Source organism: Psittacula echo (assembly GCF_963264785.1).
Source record: "Psittacula echo genome assembly, chromosome: 4".
NCBI classification, from domain to species: domain Eukaryota; kingdom Metazoa; phylum Chordata; class Aves; order Psittaciformes; family Psittacidae; genus Psittacula; species Psittacula echo.
Genome location: NC_137738.1, coordinates 40,242,593 through 40,264,931, shown reverse-complemented (window position 1 = coordinate 40,264,931; position 22,339 = coordinate 40,242,593). Strand labels below are relative to the sequence as shown.

Genomic DNA, 22,339 nt, shown 5'->3' with positions numbered 1-22,339 from the left:
GGGAAAGACTCTTAGCAAAAGGAAGAAGGGATAAAATTGCTCCCTTCCTTTACTAACATTTCCCACAGCCTGAAGTTTGCTGTGCTATTTCAGGCCTGTAGAACAGCAGTCTACAGTCCACTGGAAGTGCTTCCTTCTATCCCTCTCCTTGAGAAAAAAGTTACTTTCTGCATCACATGCTTCTGAAGTTTCAGACAAGCCTACAGACATACTTTACCTGAATAATGGCAAGTGTTGGCTCAAGCCGAGGGTTTTCTCTCTTAAGAGAGGCCAAGGACTTCTTTGCATTCTCAGTGATTTTACTGCAACACAGTAACAACAAGCAAATCTTTAGCAAAATAAACCTTCCTAACATCAGTCAGCAGAACCTATTGCTCAACAATAGAGAACAAATGTTTAGGCACATATGCTTTTAATTACCAAAATTACAGGGAGATGTAAATGTTGAAGGCTGGTGTTCAGCAGGCAGGCACAGAGAACCTTAATAGACCAGAATACCTTCGTTTTACAGCTACTTGTGTCATTGCTCCAACACGCCCAGCACTTAGCCAGCCTATGCTATTTCATGGGAAGACTTGCCTAGCCACACCATGGAAAGCACAACAGAGTACCATCACCTCAAGCCCTCGGCTCAGGTGCATCCTTTGATCCCATACCTGAGGTCCAGGCAATGACAGAAGCTGAGACCTTTACACCTGGGACTGCTACAGCTTAACAGGCATCACCAGCCCTAAGAGCAGCAAACCTAAAAAGCAGCCACTTTCATGGGTGCTATTCAAAACTGCGGGCAGAAGGGAGACAGAAGAGCTCTGTTTGCCACACTTCTTGGAAAAACTGGTGGCAGCCACGCACTAGGAATGCTTTCTGGAAAAGTTTTCTGGAGAAGTGGTGGCCAGCTCTCCTCTGTTACCTTTTGCTCATGCAGATGATACTTATCGAGCAGAAAAAGGAGGAGAACCCCTGAAAGATGCCTGTCTGTCCCCCACAACAGGCACGACTAACAGACGAAAATACAGCCTAAGGGCAGCGGTTTTGCTACCACATAACCTCTCCCCCTCTCAGAGGCCAATGACCTATTCAGGTCAACGCCGTGGCAGACACTGTCCCAGCTGGGGCGGGGGGGAAGGAAAACACAAATACGACACATTTTCCAGGCACCAGTCCACGCGCAGCCTCACCTGAACCACCACACAAGCACTCCTCAAAATACCGCAACACAAAAGCTACAGCAAAAAAAATACCGGTGGCTGCGGCGGGGGTGGAAAATTTTACCACGGTATCACCTCCCCATCGCGCACCCCAAAAAACGCTACCCCCTGGCGAAACATCCTCCCAGCCCTAACCCTCTTTAACCTCCATCCCCCCTGGGTTGCATCAGCCGGTGGGGCCGCCCCACGTGCGCCTCTTACCGCGCTGCTGCGGCCGCCGCGCCGCCGCCGCCGCCTCCCCCCCGCAGCTGCCTCCCGCACAGCCCGCGGCTCGGCGGCGCGGCTGCAGGGAGCGCCGGGGCCACGCACCAACGCAACGCTGCGCTGCGCATCCCTCCCACGGTCTCCGGCAGCAGCCGTGGCCGGGAGTAGTGCAAGGGGGAGGGCGGGGCTCGGGCGAGAACCGCCTTCCCCCGGTACCCCCCTTTCTCGGCGCTCATCCCCTTTTCGCTTCCGCCCTTCAGCTCGCATCCACCCAAAGAACAGAATACAAAGCTTTTGCGTACTCAGTGTTTATTAAAAATAGTATGAAATGGTCCCTGGGAGAAGTTACACGCTAGTCAAAGTCCCTTTTTTCTGTTTAATTTTTTATCTCCCTCCCAACTCCACTGATTGTGTGAGATGCAACTTAACCAACACTCCCCTAGCCATTTAAACAAATCTAGATGTGTGCGGGTAAAGCACAGATTTAACTTCTATTTGTATTTACAATACTTTACAAGCTATATTAAATAAATACAGGCTCTGCTACACCTTGGCATCTTAAATATGTACAACATTATATCTCAGTCAGATTTTGCTAGATAAATGTGGGGCCTATCACAGTGGATGTGCCGACTGTAACAAGTATCCCTGTGGTACAAGCTAGTGAGTACCATGGCCAACCAGCAAAATTACGATTCCTAGCCAATGCAAGATAAGTGTGGTAAATAATTTAACCCATTCTAACAAATTCAAGTCCTTAAATCTTAGTCTACAAGTAATTAGCTATACACTGATAACTGCAGTTTTTCCTCATGGTAACCAATGTAGTAAATAGTTGGCCATTCTGGAAGTACAGTGCTCTGTGGCTGAGGGGAGTGATATATGATTAGTAAAAGTAGTATCTCAGTGGAACTCCGTTATTTGTAGATATGTTAACTCGGTACTGGCTTTATCCACATAATCTGAAGAATTTAAGCACCAAAAGAGAACAAGAGTCACACAAGATGATCAGTGTAGACATGCCTAGGCTTTCCTTCAGGTACACAGTTTTCAAGTAACAGAATCCAAAGCTGTGCAACTAAGATGACAAAGGGGAGTAAATGTGCATCATATTGGAGAGCCTGTTCTTGTTTGGACTGGCAGTATTTAATCTACACACTATTTGCAAAAGAATGGAATGTACTCTCATTTTTTAAGCTACTTTTATTGTACAGAAGATTTAATTAGAGTTAGCCATGGCTGGTTTAGAAAATACATATTCTACCTCTCTCTGGCAGGAAGGGTTCCTTCCTACTATGGGAGATGCATTTCCTGGGGAAGGCAGCTTGTCAGTCAACCAGCTGTATTGCTGAGCCACCCTATGGGCCAAACATGCCCTATGATTAATGTTTCACCCAAGCAGCTGGCCCAGCCTCATCCTCTGTCAGGGTTATTGACTTCGGAACTCAAACAAATGCCCTGCAGGGCACTGCATATAAAATACAGCTACTTTGCAAACTCACACACAGCAGCTTTCAACTGCTGGGCTCTGAGCTACAAGATACTCAAATTTTGCCTGCGTGTCACAAGCACCATCATCACTGGAGGTACCAAACCTGGTCTAGCAACCTTAACAAGCAGCAGATCTTCCCTTCTACTGCCCAAAAAACCCTCCAGGTAAGGACTGCATCACACCCACAGGTTCACATAGAAAGCTGCCACTGCCTCTCCTCTGCCTACTCTGCAGTTACAGAAGGTCAGAAGAGGCTTCAGACCCAGAGCTATCAGTCTGGCACCCCTTGCAAGCACTAGGACTAGACTTTGTTTAAAACATAAGAAGGCTGTTCTAAAGTAATGTAGCATATGCATTGGTCCCACACACTTGAAATGTGTCTGATGAAAGGTAATGTGCAAAAAGTGTGCAATTGCACATGTAGCATGTTGGTGTGATTACCAGAACCCCGCTCATAAATCTGCACAGTCATATAAATTCTCCCATGTGGAACCAGGATAATCACATGGGTATTTTGGATGCAGAACACTGGTCACCAACTTGAAAGTCCAAATGCTAAGGTTTCCACACACTAAAATGGTTTGGAAATCAAAAGGCATCACACCTAACAAAGGAAGAGATACAAAGGGTAAATAGGAGATGAGAAGTCCACCTGCACTGTGGAGCAAAACACCAGACAGTGCACACTTCTTCACTTCCAAGATTCTAAACCATTTAAAAAAAAAAAAGATACATTTCACATCTATTTACAACATTACTGTGATACAATTGCCTGATTGTGTAATATTATGGAAATACATGATGCCAGTACTGATTGTTCTAGTACATACTCTGTTGTGATAAGGCAGTACAGCTAGAAATTATTGAGAACATCAAGCAAAGCTACTTGAACTGAGACACTGAAATTTTTCCCTTAAAGACTGGACAATATTCTGCTGATTAGGAGAAGGTACTCTCCACAGGTAGTCGTTCAGTTTGTCCGAATCGCTGTATGCAGTCAGATATGGAGTAAGTGTGTGTTTGCCACTGGAGGACTTTGCAGGAGTGCAAGAGACAGTTTTGCTGCAGAGCGTTTCAGAAGGAACAGCGTCTGCGTTACGCAGTTTGGGATCTGATCTCCTTGCTTGGTTCTGAGAAGTCTCCAAGTCAGATCCTTCATCATCAGACTTTATTTCAACATAGTCATCATCATCCCCTTCTCCTTCTTCAGTATCTTTGAAATTCGAAAAATAGTTCTGAGTAGCCAACTGTGCCGTCAGAGGGGAGGCCCTGTTAACTCTCAGTACCTTTCGAGAATCCTGCAGAATCATATCTGAACAGTTTTCAGGGATCTGCTTTCTCATATCAGGCCCAGTGCATCCTGAAGCAATACCTGCTGCTTGATGGCTGTTGATTCGGAAATTCCTATTCAAATGGAGCTTTTTCTTGTCCATTTCATTAGGATATACAATTGATTCTTCAGACCTGTTGACCATAACTGAAGAAGACGACTGTGACCTGCTGTATGCCTGTGGTTTTACATTGCTTACTCTTCTCCCAAGGGAGTTATAGATGTGATCTTGATGTAAGTTTTCTTTGTTCGGTTGGCTTATAATAGCACTCCACCTCTGTGCTGGGACATGCAAACGGTTAGAAATCTGAAGGGAAGGCACAGAGCCAGCTGATGGCAGTTGCCTTGAATGGCTTTTTGTACCAGCTTCTGTATACGAGCTCTTGGACTTTGGGTCTTGCGTTTCAGGCAACGGAGAAAAGTCAGCGAGCTCACCGTTACTGTACGTAGAATGCAAAAGCCAATCTTCTGCTCTTGAGCATTCACCGGCAGCCTGGGAATGGGGAGGAGATGCAGCCATGGGCGTAGAAAACCTCCCGGCCGATGGCTCTTGGGGAGTCGCCCAGGCTTCCTTTTGGACCCTAGGTGAGCTTTCTCTGAAGACAATTTGGTCATAAAGCTGGGAATACTCAGCTATTCTGGCACCTAGAAAGGAGAGAGAATTAGCTTAGCAGAGGCAAGCAATCTATTTGAATGAAAATTTCAAAATCTCAAAATTTTTTGTATTGGTCAAAAGAAAAGTTTACAGCTGTGTCAATATCTTCAGCCTCAACAAACTAACGTGAAACAATGGAGGTCGGAAGAGTTGTGCATTGCATTACATTTCAGTACACTGTATTGAGAAAAAGAGGCAGAAAATATCTTGCAACAGTGAACAGTCATGCAGGACACAATGTACCACATGGTTCCAGTAATATGCTGCTTGTTTCATATTAAAATGGAAAAGGACATTCTGAAAATGGCCTGGTAAGTAAGATATTTAGGATATTTAGGGACTTCTATAAATACCACAGAAGGCAAGAATGACACTCTAGTGCACAGGGTCTGCTGGCTCCATGTCTCCAATCTGTTTCAATTGACCACAGACAAAAAGAATTTCAAAGCTGTTGCATATCCATGACTGTGCAGTCATTAGATAGAGCAAGACCACCAGCTCTTTCTTATCTGACCTCATTCCTTATGCTTGCAGGCGTGATGTGGAAGGTACCTTAGCAAATTGTATGGCTTGTTAGAAGGTGAGTCTACCTGAAAATACACGTGTTTAGTCAAACTCTGAAGATCACTTCCTTTTAAAGGAAGTAACTGCTTTTCTGTTAAGAGGCCAATAGTGCTTCAGGCATAATTTCTATTTCCAGCCTCAGCTGAATTGACCTTTCCTGACACTATCCCACTATTTTTTCCCCATTTTATCAAGTAACAACAAGAACTGAGATATAAAAGACTATTCATATTAAAAGCAGTCACAGAAAACTCATTTCAATGGTAACACAGAGGGTACAATACTGATACTCAACTAATAAGGTGGTGAAAATTCATAATCTTCCAGATCAGTACACAAATTTCAGTGGAAGTTACTAAAGAAATATATCTGTATAGAATGAGTTTAAACATACCAATAGCAGGACCCCCTTGTTTCTTCTCCTCCAGAATAGCAGCAAGATCTTTGTGTTTCAGTTTCTGTTGTCTGCTAGCTGGCTGTTCCTGCTCTGGACTTTTAGCTTTCAAAAGCTGGTTAGCCTTCTTAATTTTTTGACTGTACTGCCTTGCCATCATAAAAACTCTGTTCTTTGTTTTATCCACAACAGCCAAGTCATTTTCCGTACCCTGTGCATGTGCATTGGACAGAACACTATTGGCAGATTCATATGGGCTATCTACAAAAGGCACCTCGCTGGAGAAGGAAGATCTGTTCAGACTCATGAAAGAGTTCTCCTTGAATGGTGTAGTGTCTTCAGGCCCGAGATTAGCCTCACTTATGGTGGCAGCCCGGGGCTTCACAGTTTTAGGGAAAATAGGAGTTTCTGGCAGAGAGAGAGTAGACAGCGAGTATTCTACATCTTTACTCAGTTCTGGCGTACTACCAGCATGCAGCCTTTCCTGCATATCATCTTTACAAACAGGAAAAGCTGCAAGGAGGCGATCTCTTGCCTTTTCCTCATTCTTCTTGATGTAGTTCTCCAGGTCATTCCAAATCTCATCTACTTCCTCTGAGAGTTTATCTGCTGCAGACTTATGGGACAGTGAATCTGAGTTGGAGGAGCTATCTACTAAGCTCAAATAGTCATTGTCAATGGGAACACGATGGTAAGGACTTTCATCTTCACTGAACTGGAGACTTTCTTCAGAAACAAACTGCCGCAGACTGTCACAATATGTGAAGTCTTTCTCCAGGCCCAGTAAACTCCTCCTTTTAGAACATTTTAATGAGTCACATTTGAAATTTGATAGTGGTGTTTCTGGAAGCACTATAGTGTCATAGATGTTGTCTTCAACAATTCTGAGCTCATCCAAACTTGAAGTAGGTGCTTCTTTACTGAGTAGTATCTCATCCCTACTAGTACAAATGGAGGTCCTGTTTTGATTTGCTGTCCTCCTTTTGGAGGGTGAATCCAAGCTGCTTTTGTTTTCTGCCTCATAGAGAGAGTCTCTAGCAGATCTCTGGGGACCACGGTCTGTCTCCTCCCTTCTTGTCAGACCCATCAGCTTTAAGTCTTCATAGCTTATATTATCATAAACATGTTCAATATCATCAATGGTCAGCTCCTCTGAAGATTCAGGATATGCGTTCATACCGCTCACCTCTGCTCTCTTCACTTCTCTCCGAGAGCCATGCTCCGCTATTTTATACCTTGCACTGGCAGGACACGTGTTACTTTCACCAGCACTACTGGCCCGCCTAACAATTTTGTGACGAATAGGGCTGGAATTCTCATTTTGATGCACTACTCCCAAGTGCCAGCTGCATGGGCGCCCAGAAGAACCTCTTCTTTCTCCATCAGCAGCTGAACTAGTGCTGGATGCAGACATAGATGGTACAAACATCTGATAATCGTCTTCATCGTCTTCATTCTCATAAGGTGGGTGCCGGCTGGGAAACAATGCCTGCCTGATCTGATGGTCAGTCCAGATGTTTCTGACAGAGGTACTTCCCCCCAGGATATTCATTATCAGCGAGTTGCTCTGGGGTGTGCTAAACTGTCTAGGCAATTGTGGCTGTCTAGCTGAGCGGGAAAATGGAAGACCGGTGTTCAACTGGGTTGACTCTTCATCTGAAGGGTCCTTGGAGCTCTGTAAGAGATTTGAAATATGCAGGTAACATTAGTGTGTTTCCTGCAGTAAGATACAATGATTGCCTCCATTTAAGAACTGCCATAGCACCAGTGTGTCCCATAGCACAGAGTCAGGTGCAGCTGGGTAGGATGAGAAGGCTACTCACTAGAGAGCCGAGATGGCAATGCCAGACTACTTTGCCTCCTAACCCTTACCATGGCTCAGAGTTCACCCTTGGCCTTTAATAACATCTTACTTGAAATACAAGACACTGGCTTATGTTAACGCATGAGTAATTAAAGGCAAATTTATTTGGCAGGATTAGATTAAACTTTTCATGCTAACTTTGCAGTTTCACAGTTGGGTTAAACTAATCTGATGCTGGGCTTGTGCCAGAAGTTTTGTTCTCCTCCCTTTCCCTTTGCTTATAACCCTAGCAGAAAGGTACGTTATGCTGTCCAGCACATACCACTGAAAATTTCATTTTCTTTTTGGAGTAAGTTTTCATCCAGTTCCTCTAACAAATCTTATCTACAGGAAGGCCACATGACTGCTAATGCTAACATAAAGGATGCTGTAGATGTTCCTGGCCAGAAGGTTGGGAAGGAAAGGGAAAGATAATTTCTTTGCCTGAAGTGAACACTGATTGGTTTGATTAGTGGTTTTGGTTGAGTTCTTTTTATTTCCTGCCCCCAAAAGAATAGTCTTTCGTCATGCAGATGAATATTTCAATGCTATTCATTTTAACATGACATAAACAGAAGATTACTTATCTGTCTACATAGGAAAAACACCAATTTCTTTGGTATATCTATGATGCATAGCAAAATAGAAGTTAAAAAATAATATATATACCTGTGTTTCACACTTGTTGAGATTAACACTTCTTCGTTTTTCAACATTTTCAGCAGCTTGACTATTAAGTCTTTTTCTTCCACCTTTTGATTTCTGCAGTGAGTTTTGCTGCACTCCCTGTTATTTAAAAGAAAAAAGCAGGGGAGTGGTAATAAAATCTACAGTTCTTTGTACAGTCTTGTTCAGAAGAATCACTAGCAGCTAGAACAGGCCAGGTATCCACACTGGGAGGACAAAATGTTCACAAGTAGTCAAAGCACTGCCACAAGAATGATTCAGAGCCTAGAAAACTTTACAATAACCAATTAAATTATATCAATCTACACAACTTCTCAAAAGTAGTTGAAAACATAATCTGTGTATAAAAACATAGATGTAGAAGAATACATAGAAATTGAGCAAGGGAAAAGGCTTAATCTCGCACCCAAATTTATAACAGAAGAAGATGATCACACAAAAAATTCAAATTTCAAAGGTTTGGGTTTGGTATATAAAGGGGAGCAGGTAGTCTTCTTATCACTTGCAGTCCTGAAAACCAGAAAGAGGTCTAAACTAAAAAATACGTTGTCATCTAATTTCCCAGAAACACCCCACAACAAAACAGCATAAGGCCACAACGTTACGTGTTGGGTAGTGTCCAAATTAATTCACAGTAAAGGGCACGTATGGTGGGAGTGGAGAAAATCTGAGAAGGTACCATTGCCACACATAGGATTAAACACTAAGCTACTATTATATATATTTATAGTGGTATTATTTTGCACTTACTCATTCTTTTTCACTTATTCATGTCAGGAAGACGGAGAATTAATAAGACACTGCACTACACTGATACAAGATACTATTTTATCAAAGATTTCCAATAAAAATAGTGTAATCTCAAAGAGGAAATCACAGTAAGCTTCAAGAAGAATTTCAATAATAGATTTTGGATAATTCACAAAATAAATGGACACACAAGGACCTCAGCATCTACTGAAGAAAAAATTAAAATCTAGATTCTTTAACACAAGCACATTTCAAAGCTGGGGTTTTATTCTTTCAGAGGCACTACATACATGTGGAAACATGCGGAGTGGGGAAAACTGCCACCTGTGCAGTAGTAATAGGTAAAGATTATCATTTTCAGAAATCCTATTCGCAAGTCCTATGAAAGTTCATATGTTCCTAGCTACTGCCAGCAGCTCACAGGTCAAGAAATACCATATCATCCTTGGCAGTACCTGAATCTTAACTTGATATTCAAGTCCTTAGTTTGGAGACCTGAAGGAACTGTCTCTGCATGTGGCCTGAAAAAGTATCTTTCACAGCATCAACTGGACAAGCAAGGAAAAGTCAGCTGTGTGCAACAGGTAAAAGCAATAACTTTGTCAGAACTAGACTCGAGGATTGCAAAGGTCTAATCTCTTTCAAGCAGGGGGGATCTTCCTCTGTAAAGGGACTAATTTTCCGATTCTCTGTTAAAATACAAGAGAGTGCTGAAGCCTAAATAAAAATATTTCTAAGACGAGAAAGTTGTGAACTCTTGTAACATGTTCTTGCCTCCTTGCAGTTTTACAGATCATTTTAATCCCTCATCCATCCTTCCCAGTAAAAAAAGGATTTTATTTTTCCCCTTTTTTTCCTACCTGTTCAGCTTCTTCTTCATCATCAGCATCAATCTGTTCTGTAGCAGAAGTTTGAAGATTTTCATCCTGATCACTGCTGTAGGCTGGCTCAATGGACTCTTGAAATTGGCTCTCCAGCCCACTGGGCTCCAGTGGAACCTTCTTCCTAGAATTCAGCAGGGCTTCATTTGACCCTAGTTTGGTGACTTGAGATAAGAGGGCTCCTTCAATACTGATACACTTCAAAAAAACACCACAAAGTTTTGATTAGAAGTTTCTAGAGATTATGTATTTTAGTAAGACACTGTTTTATAGCAGACTTATAAGCAATATTTAAGCTACCGCATAGAAATAAGCTTGATAAAGAAATAAGTAAAATAATTAGTATTTTTCCATAGACTATTTAGAACTGAAAAAATATATGTAAAAACCTCTATCCCAATCATAAGCTTCAGTGTTATGGCATTTCAATGAAGTCATATCTAATGTATCCTGTTTGTAAATGTCCCACACACCCCCACTTTAAATTCCATCCCAACTAAAACCCTAGAACCTATAATTCAACATGAGATTTCCAAACTGCACTGGGAACTTCCTTGCAAATTCTTACAGAAAGTGTGAAAATTGGAAATGTTTATTTACATCTGCATAAGCTGTATCTGCTCTTTTTGATCATATATGATATTATTATATGATATACATATATTTATGTATATGATACATATCAGAATAAGCTCAAACTTTCCAGTCTTATTTAACAAATGCAAAGACAATATGCTACAAAGAATAAACACTATCTTTATACAGTTATATAAGCATTTCTGTTATTATAGTGGTAATTTAAATACTCTATAGCATTCATAATTGATTGCTTTGTATTATAAAGTACAGCAATATATGGATCAGTCATATATTCTTCATTAGCTATTCCTGAAATAGCTGTATTTCTGTTGCTTTCATTCCAGCAATCTTACTAGAGATGTTCAATAACATTTATGGTTTTGTTTGCATTCTTAAAATAAACACACCAAGAAGATGCAGACTCTACAGTAAGTACTGTGCTCTAAGTCATCTAAAAGTGCTAAAACAAGAAACAGCTTACCTTCTGCATGTCTGGACTTATATCTGAAAACAGAAATATATGCTTCATCATAAGTAAATAATCAAACTAGTGTCAGTCTATGCCTATTTTAATGCTACACTAATATCCCAATTATGAATTCCCAAAAAGGGGTTAAATGCAGCAGCAGGTAAGCAAAGAGATTATAGGGACTGTGATAAAACAGACGGCACGAGTTTTGTCACAGTTCCATTTGAGGTCCTGTATTTGCAATGCAGATATAATATAAGCAACTGCTCACAATGGCCAAGACTCTATGTGTTCAGTTGCTAGTTGATAGGATGTTTACAGGACCAGAACCCAAGTGGGGACAAGCAGACATTAGATTTAAACACTAAAGTTTTCTTTTCTTTGTGCGATTCCTCCTTCACCCACCCTCCTCAATGTATTTAAGGAAAATTATAAGAGAAAAGGATCCATCTTTAATTGTTCTACAAAGTACAGAAGCACTGGGTCAATAAACAGTAGATAAAGTAGCTTACCATTTGACTTCAAAACTTTATGGACTCTAGATGAAGGTTCTGAAAAAGACAACAGCATGTTTAAGTACTCCACTACCCTGAAGACAGCTATGGGCATCCTGGCCAACTTTTTGTAACACCAATACCAAAATTTAAACTTCTGAGCCCATACAGGGAAGCCAAATCTTCAGTTCTTAATCACCGAATTTCCTCACAAGAAAAGTATTTAAGTGACAAACCTACAGCTGTTACCAAGGAACGTACATGTTATTTAATGTAGTAGCAGCTACCGTCCATGTAAGCAGCCACATCAATTTCTATCCCATGTTAAGATTCCTGCTTTCAAAAAACTTGGTCATCCCTGTTATTGCTCTAAATTGCTGAAGGTTTCCTATTAGAAATACGTATGAGATACCAGCAGCTTAGCAGGGCTTTAAAATGTAAGTAGCTGAACATTACATAGGAGACTATTAGATCAGCATTTTGTATTACTCGTTTCACTGGCAAAGCAGAAACAATGAAATCCTTCACCTTAGAAACAAAGGAAGACATCTGGAAAGTAATTAAAACTTGATTGTTTTTTCAGACGCAAATGCTGCTCTATGATAAATCACTACATCAATACTCTCATGAACCTTGTTTAAGTCATTCCCAATACACAAAGTTACATACTCCAAATTGGAAAAGCTGAAGAGGAACACAGCGACTGCAACATGAAGTCACCCAACTAAACAGACACTGGAAGTGACTTCAAGAGGAATTATGGGTATATGTTTGAGCTAGGAGGAAAAAAAAAAACCCAACCCAAAGTCAGTATAGCTACCTTTCAAATCTCTATTAACCATAAGGGGGACATCACACCAAGTAAAGATACTAATCATGTTCTGAAATAACAAGCCTATCATAATCAGGATGGAACCACGTCTGAGACTTAATTATTTTGGGGTGGGGGAAGGGAAATGTCAGATTTAAATTATGTGGCTGAATTTCCTGCATATGTATTCTTTTATCCATCAGAAAGTGCCAACTGTTCTTTATGCATGCAACATTAGGAATGTATATCCATGAAATTAAATGCAAACAGTGGATAAAAAATACATAAATAAATCACACAAACAACAGATGGTTAGTAGGATGGTCCACCTGTATCCAAGAGATACTGTGCCATGTTAAATCTGCATAGAATGCAGGTTACAGGCCAATTCCACATGCCCAGCCTCACCCTACTGTAAACAACCCTGCTTGTTTTTCCTTTTGTCATCTAGGTGGTAAGGAGTTTATTCACCTGATTTCCTTCTCACTCTTTGAGGAGCAGTGCCTTCTTTAGGCTGGTACAATGATTTTGTTTCTCCCTCAGGGCTATAGTGGAAGCCTGGGTGATCTGTGGAACAAGCAGACGCACAAGGAATAAATAAGTGACAAGTGTGTCAATTCACATGCCTCAGCAGCTCTCTTCAAAGGCAGTGCCATCATCCTGTTATGACTGATGCAGTGGCAACCTCATCAGAGCCTGAAGCAACACAAGCAGATATGCTGCTGCTGTGGGGTAGCTGTTAACTGCCCAGCCATAACAGCACTTTGCCCGCTTAGTTGGGCTTCACTCCAGATGGCTAATCCAGCAACCTTTATCCACCATAATAGGGGTGTTTGCCAGTTTCTCAGTCAGAGCTTTCCTGACCAAGTGTCTACAACAACTACATACGTAAATAACAAATCTGCTTCACTCCAAGACTTCCTCAGAATTTATATCATAGGACTATTGTTCTCATTTCCTACACTGCTAAGGATCACTGGCAATGCAAAGAGCTAACGCAGCTTGCACTAGCAAAGGCAGCAAGCAGAAGATGTGACAGCAGGGACCATGCAGATGGGATTGAACTCAGAACGCAGACAGCAGCATCACATGTGCTTTCTGATGCTGGCTTCTGGGACACACAGGTAAACTCTTCAGACATAAGCATAAGCCTCATTATTCTCCAGCAGTAGGTTTGCCAGCATGAAAAAGTCATAACACTGCTACATGATAATAAGCTGCTTTTGCTTACTGCTAGCTCTTCAATAGGTACTAGCCAGGAGTTTATGCTACAACACAGATCACATTCAGTCAGCATGGAGTAAGGAGAAGAGAGTGTCCAGTGTTTACAGGTGGTCTTATGTGCCTCTTTCCTTGCTCATTTTGAGACATAACTTGTTGATTGCAGACCACTGCCTACAGAGCTGTACAGGATCTGCAAACAATTTTGAGTTTTCCAGCAAGGTCATAATTTAAGGAAGATAAATAAGCCTTGTCTTCTGTCTCAGATGGAACCTACAGTTAAAGCCACACTTCTGAAGATGTTTTTATTCATTTTTGAAAACAAAAATGAAAGAGAACCAACTTACGTATGGCATCCATTTCTAGAATTGCCTGCTTGGCCTGAAAAAGTAACAAATGAAAAAGTTGAACTGTAAGCAGAAGGACAAATTATGTTGTGTATTACAGACAGTAGTGAGTTTATATGTAAACAACAGCAAGTTTAATTTTTGAACTACTAGATATGGTTAGCAGCATTGTTTTCTGTTTTACTCTGCATTGGACATAATACATATGTGAAGAAGAATTTTGCTGGCAGGAGCTTATCTTTAAGGTTTCACACAAACCTTTGTTATTCATGGACCTGGCAGCTCTGCCTTGACTGCCCACCTCCATTCTGGCAGCACAAGGGGAGCAGCATGTACCTACAGCACCTACCTACCCACTGGTGCAAGGAATTGCTGGAGGATGTAGTGATGCTACATCTGACCACAAAAACTGCTTTGGCTTCAAAGGCAGAGGCTGTGCTGTGCTGAGAGCATGCTGCACACACTGGGTCTCCTCCATGGAGACTCACATCTCCAGAGATCACTGTTACCAACCTCGCTTCCTGTAAGAGTTTCCTTGAGGAGCATCCATTAAAAAAGCTAAATCATCATTTGGTTGAAGTAAGATTGAACCAGGATAAAACGCATCTCATGACTGCGTAAAATTTGTCACTTTTTTTTTTTTTTTAATAGGAATCTGGATGTTTTATCAAGCTTGTGAGCTAATAAGAAAACAAACTAAAATACAGAATCTTATGTAACCTACTTGCACTTCTACAGGTGCAGTTCGATAGTTACCCACCAGGCGTCACACGTGGACTACTACTAAATCGTTCAAAAACTGGGCGAAGAGAAATCTCATGACTAGCTGCTACCGGTTTGTCAAAGGGGGGGGGGGGGGGGGGCGGTGAAGGCAGAAAACCTCAGATTTCTTTGGATGGACTTTTCCCTTCTCAAGTGAAATTATTTCCCTGAGCAGAAAATGGCATCATATTTTTGGTACATTTTTTCCTGTCCACAGATTTTAAGAAAAATAATGCAACGATAAAGTATCTTGATACAAAAGCTAAGATCAGGCTGTAGCATGTTTTTTTACAACCTAATAAACTACAGCAAGTATTTACATTGTAAGTATAGATACCAGCATAAATATTATACCTTGGATAAACTCTGTCAACAAAAAGATAAGGAAAGAATTAATAATAGCAACTTCTGGGGCTTTTTTGTGCCATAATTCTCTTTCTGTTAAGCTGTTGAAAATGAGAGGTAGTGCAGCACCATGTACATAAGTCACAGGGAACATTTTTCAGCCATTACAGTGTGAAAGTCAGTGAAAAGAAAACCAACAGGGAAACTGATCAATGAATCTTAGGAAAAACAAACAAACAAACAAAAGCAGTAAACTCAGTAGGGGGGAGAGGAGGAAATCAGAATAAATCCTGCTTCCACATGAGTCACCGGCTGCTGTGTCATGGCAAGAGTTAACTACAGTTTACATCCTTTGAGTAGTGCAGTGTGTTACACTGGGAAGCATCACCTGGAGCTCTAAGACAGGATTTCATAAATAAAAAGACCAGGTTTCCCCACTCCAAGACATTACAGTTATGAATATGACATCAGTTCCTCATGTTCTCTAGCATAAAGTTTGCAAGCTCTCTCACCAAAACCAGCATCTTTAGATATCCCAGCTAAAGATGCAGGGTTCATTTTAGGTAGGTGTATGTATTTGTAAAGTGAAGTATTGCTGCAAATGGTTTCACTTCTATGATATCTAACCAAGACAGATTAAAACTAGCTTGGTAACATCTACAAATGCTGTGATTAAAGCACATTGGTGTTGTGCCGGCAAGCAGTATTAAGCTAAGGCATCTCTTACATACAAGCTTTCTGACACTGCATCTCTGTATCAGGAAGAAATTCTTAACTGTGAAGGTGGTGAGGCACTGGCACAGGTTACCCAGAGAAGTTGTGGCAGCCTCATCCCTGGAAGTGTTCAAAGCCAGGTTGGAAGGGGCTCTGAGCAACCTGGTCTAGTGTGAGGTGCCCCTGCCCATGGCAGCGGGTTTGGAACTAGAAAATCTTAAAAGTCCCTTCCAACCCAAACCATTCTATGATTCTGTGATTCTATGCTACTGATGCCTTAGCAGGCAAATCCTAATGTGGACAGCAATGCTGCTAAGCCATCTACTCCTGTACCAAGCCCTGTAGATGCTCATAGTGGAACTTCTCCATTAATTTTGAGGGACTTTTAAAGACATAAGGAAATAACATGTTAATTAATCTCTTGGAGTCTAAACTGTCTGTAAATTGCCATGCATCTTGCAGCTAAGATTGCTTTAAGTTTCTACACACATACAAGGAGGTGTTTTCTGGGGTTTTTGTTTGTTTGTTTGTTTGTTTAATTTTTAATGATTTTTAATCATTTTTACCTTGGCAGGAATTTTAGCAGGATGATTTTCTAGAATTAACCTCTTCAAGTGAAGAATCCAAAGGCGCTTTTCTTGCTGCGACTTTGCCTGATAAAAACATTGTAGAACCATGAGAAAATGCATCATTGTGTTATGCAGGATCAGGAAGAGTGTACAGTCATCAGTCAGGTTATCCACTGGGCAGGGAGGTTTCTGTCATACCTGGACAGTATGTTGCATCTTGGGATTTTTGTAGTGGAAGACACTGAAGCTAAGTGGTTCCTTTGGTATGACTTCAACAAGCATCAGGTTCCCACACTGCAACAAAGAGAGGCAATGATGTGAATCACGGAGGAGTTCTGGGGAGACCTGGAGACAGCACATTACCCCCTGATCTCCAACGTACCAGTATGTGAGCTTTGTATACAAACATTTCATCTCTCTTTTTTGTAATTAGCAGCAGCTTATCAAACAGGAACAACGTGCGCTCATTTTTGGCTCGCTGAATGCGAAATGTTCCTTCTAACACCAGCTCCCCATAACTCGTGAGATCTGGCCCTTTCCAGTTAGTAAGCAAACTCTGAATCTCCTGCAACAGATCAAGAAGAACAACCAACACTTATTTCAGAGATCTTACTGAAACGAAGACTCAAAGAATCTGCTAATGCCGTTCCCACTCTGCTATATAACATCCAACAGTGTAAAGTCCACATACACCAGTACTGAGGTTCCTAGGTTATGTGCAGCATTGCAGCCAGGTGCTTGGAGGCCTATTGCTAAGCCCAGACTAAAACACACCCTCCTGAGCACTGGTTGCTGCCTCTGCGTGGACCCAGCAAAAAAGCCCTGAGCCCCCTGGAACAGCCTGTAATGAAATAGCACAATCTTATCTCCCCAGACTAGGGGATGGAAAATGGTCTATAATTCAGTCATCAGCCTCTTTTGTGCTTGCTTCCATCTCCCCTCTATGTTCCTAACCAAACCCTCTTAATGCTTCCTCCTCACCCTGCATATTGTCCTGAGGTTGTGTGGTCCCCCGCTGAGTGAATTATAATGCTGTGCCTGTGTCCTGTAGCCCCAGCACAGAAGACACTTCTGTGAGGTATTCAGGTTGAAGAGGTGTTTCTCAGAAGACTAAAGGACCAGAACTGATTTGGTCAGCTGACCATTTGAAGATAAAGATTTATTTGTGTTTTTAATGATTTCATACATACCATAGCTATTTCTCAGCTTATTTATTACTTAAGGAAAAAAAAAGGCTGGAGAAACATCTAAGAACATCTTTGCAAGTCTGTGTCACTTAGTTCTGGCTATTCTTATTTCCTTGAGTTGCTTGTTTTTTCTGTCAGTGGCAATAACATAGGACATAAGCACAAGACAGCAAATTCTAAAAGCAAACTAAACCTTAACTAGGGAAATCTTTAAAAATATCCATTGGGACTTCAAACCTGGCAGCATTAGCAGAACAGGGATGGATTTCCTCACCCTAGGCTGGTCTCTCTACAAGACATTATGCTTTAATACAGCATTCAGCTAGAAAACTTCTTAGTATATTTGAAGCACAAATGCAGCCTAGAAGATTCATAGGAAGAAAACCCCAAAGCAGCACACTCTGGACTATAAGGAAAATAATTAAACATAACAAAATGAAAAAAATTGCATTTTATCAGATCTCTCCAGGAACTTGCAAATAAGTCAGGGTACAGCATAGGGATTGTCTACCGCTGTTGAGGGTGACTTTGTGCAGGAACTGCTGTTGCAGTACTCACAACGCTACAGATCAAAAGGCAGTGTGATAGCCCACAAAAGACCTATCCTTATGGCTGCAGAAAGAAATTTAACTTTTTTAAAGGGTAAATAGGAAAATAAATGTTCTCCACAACCCCATACATTTGCCGGCACAAAAAATAAATTAAAAAATATTTTTTTTAAAAAAAGCTTTTTTCCCCAAAAGCATTTAACCTTCTTTATTGCCAAATATTACTGGCTATCATTACTCAGATTTATGCAGACTGTTGCTAGAAGTCATTAGCAAGCATTTCCAGCAATGTGTGGCAAAAATTATTCTGCTGCAGGGAAGATGTTACAAAATGTAGCCCTCTTCTCCCTACACATAAACAACAATAACAAAAACAAATAAACAAACAAAAACATTATCCCCCCCCAAAAAAAAAAATTGGCAAATAATTGCATTTATGTCAAAAAAAGAAAAAAAAGGACAAAGAATAACATGATGTAGATTTCTGGAATGATATAAACCTATTACACCCTTTTAAATAAATCCCCCCAGTTTTCTTAAAGCAATATAAATACTGCTGATGCAAACTTAATGTAAAATTGTGAGTCACTGGGAAGCTTGAAACGGAATGAAAGGCCTGTAAAAAGTCTGCAAAGGAGCTTGTTCTCAATGCCAAAAGTAACTCAGGGTGTAGCTGTTGTTTTCTCCTCAAAAATTCCTAATTTGAAGCAAAGTTAACTTTTTTCTAACTATCATATTTCTAGGTTTATACTTTTAACAGAGCAACTGATAATGAGTCTTCAAAAGCCCAAGAGGAAAGTACTTAAACAAGAAGCACAAGAAATGCCTCAAAACAAAATTAATCAGCACAAAGGGGAGAAATCAGAAAACACAGGATTTCTGAACAAAGTCATGCCCTAGGGTTGTACAGCAGTGCTGTACAATTGAGGTAAAGGAAGAAAGAAAAGTTATCTTAAGTTCCACATCAGTGCAAAATAAATGCTTTACAGGATGCTGCTTGCAGGGTAGCAAGGTCTAAGATCTTCCTGCAGAAGCTATGACCATGGTTTCTAAGATCAAACAGCCACAGGCATACTCAATGGGAGTCTAAATTATGACTGTCAAAGATTAAAAGGAAAGATAAACTAAAAAATGTTAATGGCATATATATTGACAAAAACAGCTCACAAACACCCATAAAATCTCTTTGGAAACCTCACTTGCAGCCTGATGGCATGTTCATGCTTCCTCTTCATGTCATTTATATGCCATGCCACTCTCTGCATTGTATCTATGGCATCCAGCACCACATCATAGCCCTCAGTGTCCTTGTCAAGGTGGTTTTCTATTTCCTAAGACAGGGAGAAAAAAAAGACCTCTTATTTCTAAATGGATTTTCCCAGCCAGACACAACACTGTTTTTATCTGTACTATTTTGCTTTCACATTGTGATCACTCAAATGCAACATTCCTGTCTTTGTTACCAGTACACGTTGTTATCAATTTGATTAACACAAGATGACTAACAAAGCCAAGCCTTTATGGTCAGTTTAGCAGCAACTATACTTGCAGCAGCTGATGTAAGCAAAGGGGCACAGAAAGAGAGCACAGCATCCTGGTGGGAGACCTTTTCAGATGGCATTTAATGGCTTTCTTAAAACACAGAACATATCTACACACTTACAAAACCCTGATGGAATTACATTAGGCATTACTTTACAGTTGGAGAGCAGAAAAGCACCAGACATTTTAAATAAGATCAGTGTCTTCACACTTCACTAGAACATGACTCTCTAATAGGAAACATATGTGGAAAACGTTAACAATAAAGCAGGAATTTCCGAAGCTTGCTTAACTCCATTCACTGAAGATGGAAAGTGTTCCAATTTCCTCAGTTATTTCTCTCCACAAAACTCTTACCATTCGGGGTGTTTATATGTATTTATTCCTTTTCCATCACCCCCAGCATTGCAACATGTGGAAAAATGCTGGTTTTCATTGCAACAACAGATTTGAGTACAAAACTGTTTAATCATGACAAGAATCTTCCACTTCAGAATTACAGAACAGTTAAAAAAAAAAAAAAGAAAACAGAAACAAAAACCCTAAACACATAATTATTTGTATGCACAGCCTGATTCATTGTGTCTAAACCAGTTACCATTAATTCCCCATTCCAAATATATGCATATGCTGGGAAGTGACAGAGAGTCTCCATAGGCAGAAGTCAAACACCCCCAAAAGAAAGAGCATTTAAGGAAACCCTTATCAAATCTTGTACTAAAACAGGAATTTCAGCATGCAGCAGCCATACACTAAATACATTTATAATGGGTGCTTACGTGCAAAAGTAGGTGGTACTTGAGGATGCGCTGGACAGGTTTCAAGAGATAGGAGCCCAGGGGCAGAGAATGCTGCAGTGCTTCTTGCCGCTCTCTGAAGAACTTGGCCAATGCCTTGTTCCTCATGCACTCCGTCAATACAGCCACTGACCTGGAAACATCAATGCATAGCTTTAAGACAGATTGTAAGTCTGTAGGTAAAGTCAAGAATTGATTTTTTTCTTCCCTTCTAAAAGGGGGCAGCAGATTTCTAATCCAACCACTGCTCTTTTTGTTTTCGTAAGTTAAACTCCTTGACCATTCCTCCAATTTGTGAGCGGGAGAAGCTGATTTTTCATATTATTTATTTTCTTTATAGACTGTAACTTACATTACATAAACTGGTCAAGGGACAAATGAAGAAAGGGAATCCAGTATTCCTACCTTGGGTAGTTGGTGCAGTACTGTGTATATATGTGAAAATCTTCACTCTGCATGGGGAGGAAAGATTAACACGTATTTAGATTTTGTCAAAATAAGAGCTAACACAGGTGCAAGATAAAGATGATGATGTCAAGACAATGACTTCTCCTGTTTCTGATCAGTGATTTCTCTGCTTTCACTGTGATAGTCCTAACGCTACCAGAGACTTATTAACTGAGTTCCAGTTAGGAGTCGAGGGCAAGATTTTTCCTTTACTTGAAGGAAAAACCAAGGAAACTCATACAAAGATAACACAACTGGCTTTGTAACTAAGCCTCCAAGGTACTTTACGATGATCTATGCATCTTAGAAAAAAACCCACGAAAAAAAACATCACCACTACCACACAACCCTTCAAACAGCTGACTTGCGCATACCTATATTTTTGTGGCACACACATGTTTGCTAGGAGAAGTAAATTTTGTAGGTTTGTTTGATGAGCAATTTTTGAACAACTATAAATACTTTCACATTTGAGCACAGTTTACATGTGAAAATTATAAGCTATGGAAGGATTTTTTAATATTTTTTTATAAAGTAATTTATGACTTCAGGAGAGCAGACAGTTATTACCCAGTTGTAACTAGATTTAGGTGGGTTTCCACACTTGCCTGTCGCAGTGAAACTGCCTATGCTTGATGCTGACAAGCTTCTCAGAGCAAAACCTTGTGTTTCATTCCTTTCCTCTTTGCCTAAGTTGTATGTTTTCATTTAACTATGCAAGAATAGGTTCCCAGAAAGATTTTATGTGCTTTAAGTTCGTATCTGCCTATCAGCTTCTATCTCAAATAATACGTAATTTCTGCAGCTTGCTGGAGTCCTAAGGACTACTGCAGAATGGCCAACTGCTCACATAATCACTTTTCCTAGACCAATAAAAAGCAATCCTCCTGTGGTAAACAAGACCCCAGTCTCCATTTGAAGCATCTCCAGAAGAGACTCTGGCATTCTGCAGCACAATAGCTTTGCTCCGTGAGGGGCAGTCACTGGTGAATGGTGAGACCAAGTATCTGCCTTCACAGAAGGCAACAGTGCTCTGAGAAGGAGAGGGCTGATAGATGCTGTGGCTTTTGTTTCTCCTTGTTTGGTTTGCATTTTTTTGGCCATACATCAGAAAGAGCCAGCTCAGGCAGTATCCTTCCCCATTTGCAACAGCACTGCTCTTTTCCCCCTCTCACAGGGGTTAAAGAAGGCTGTACCATCCATTTCTCCACTGGGCAGTGATTCATAAGGATGCCATGTAAAGATGCTAGTCCACATGAGTACAAGACATTACAGTTCATTTCAGTATTTCTTACTGGATATCAATATTAACTGTCTTGAAAAATTAAATAACTCAAGCAAATTTCTAATAAATGTTTTTCTAGGGGACTGCAATCCCCATTTACTCACTAGTGGGCTGTAAACATATTAAACTGGTCTTCTCTTAGAAACCAACAAACCAAGTAAATATAGTCTTGATACTAATACCGTTAAATGGTTTAGCTTGGTTTTTTATGCTT

The 22,339-nt window shown here is 40.7% G+C and overlaps 2 protein-coding genes across 3 annotated transcripts in view; both read right to left on the bottom strand.

Annotated features, from left to right (window-relative positions):
• The window catches only part of MTHFD1L (methylenetetrahydrofolate dehydrogenase (NADP+ dependent) 1 like), a gene marked incomplete at both ends in the record, with an annotated part of 146,668 nt that extends 145,128 nt beyond the window's left edge, over positions 1-1,540 (bottom strand). The window contains 2 exons of the mRNA XM_080615238.1: positions 218-302; positions 1,410-1,540. Coding sequence (XP_080471364.1) covers positions 218-302; positions 1,410-1,540 — 216 coding nt within the window. The remainder of the gene's footprint in view (positions 1-217; positions 303-1,409) is intronic.
• Positions 1,541-3,776: 2,236 nt separating this feature from the next.
• The window catches only part of PLEKHG1 (pleckstrin homology and RhoGEF domain containing G1), a gene marked incomplete at its 3' end in the record, with an annotated part of 49,504 nt that continues 30,941 nt past the window's right edge, over positions 3,777-22,339 (bottom strand). Inside the window, exons 4-17 of one of the 2 annotated variants that reach the window (XM_080615778.1) lie at positions 20,799-20,845; positions 20,376-20,526; positions 19,254-19,385; positions 16,702-16,884; positions 16,518-16,613; positions 16,317-16,403; positions 13,930-13,963; positions 12,833-12,928; positions 11,569-11,607; positions 11,069-11,091; positions 9,988-10,206; positions 8,360-8,476; positions 5,848-7,522; positions 3,777-4,879 (exon numbers count right to left, since the gene is read on the bottom strand). In XM_080615778.1, coding sequence (XP_080471904.1) covers positions 3,777-4,879; positions 5,848-7,522; positions 8,360-8,476; positions 9,988-10,206; positions 11,069-11,091; positions 11,569-11,607; positions 12,833-12,928; positions 13,930-13,963; positions 16,317-16,403; positions 16,518-16,613; positions 16,702-16,884; positions 19,254-19,385; positions 20,376-20,526; positions 20,799-20,845 — 4,002 coding nt within the window. The remainder of the gene's footprint in view (positions 4,880-5,847; positions 7,523-8,359; positions 8,477-9,987; positions 10,207-11,068; positions 11,092-11,568; positions 11,608-12,832; positions 12,929-13,929; positions 13,964-16,316; positions 16,404-16,517; positions 16,614-16,701; positions 16,885-19,253; positions 19,386-20,375; positions 20,527-20,798; positions 20,846-22,339) is intronic. The other variant, XM_080615779.1, reaches the window with a different exon arrangement.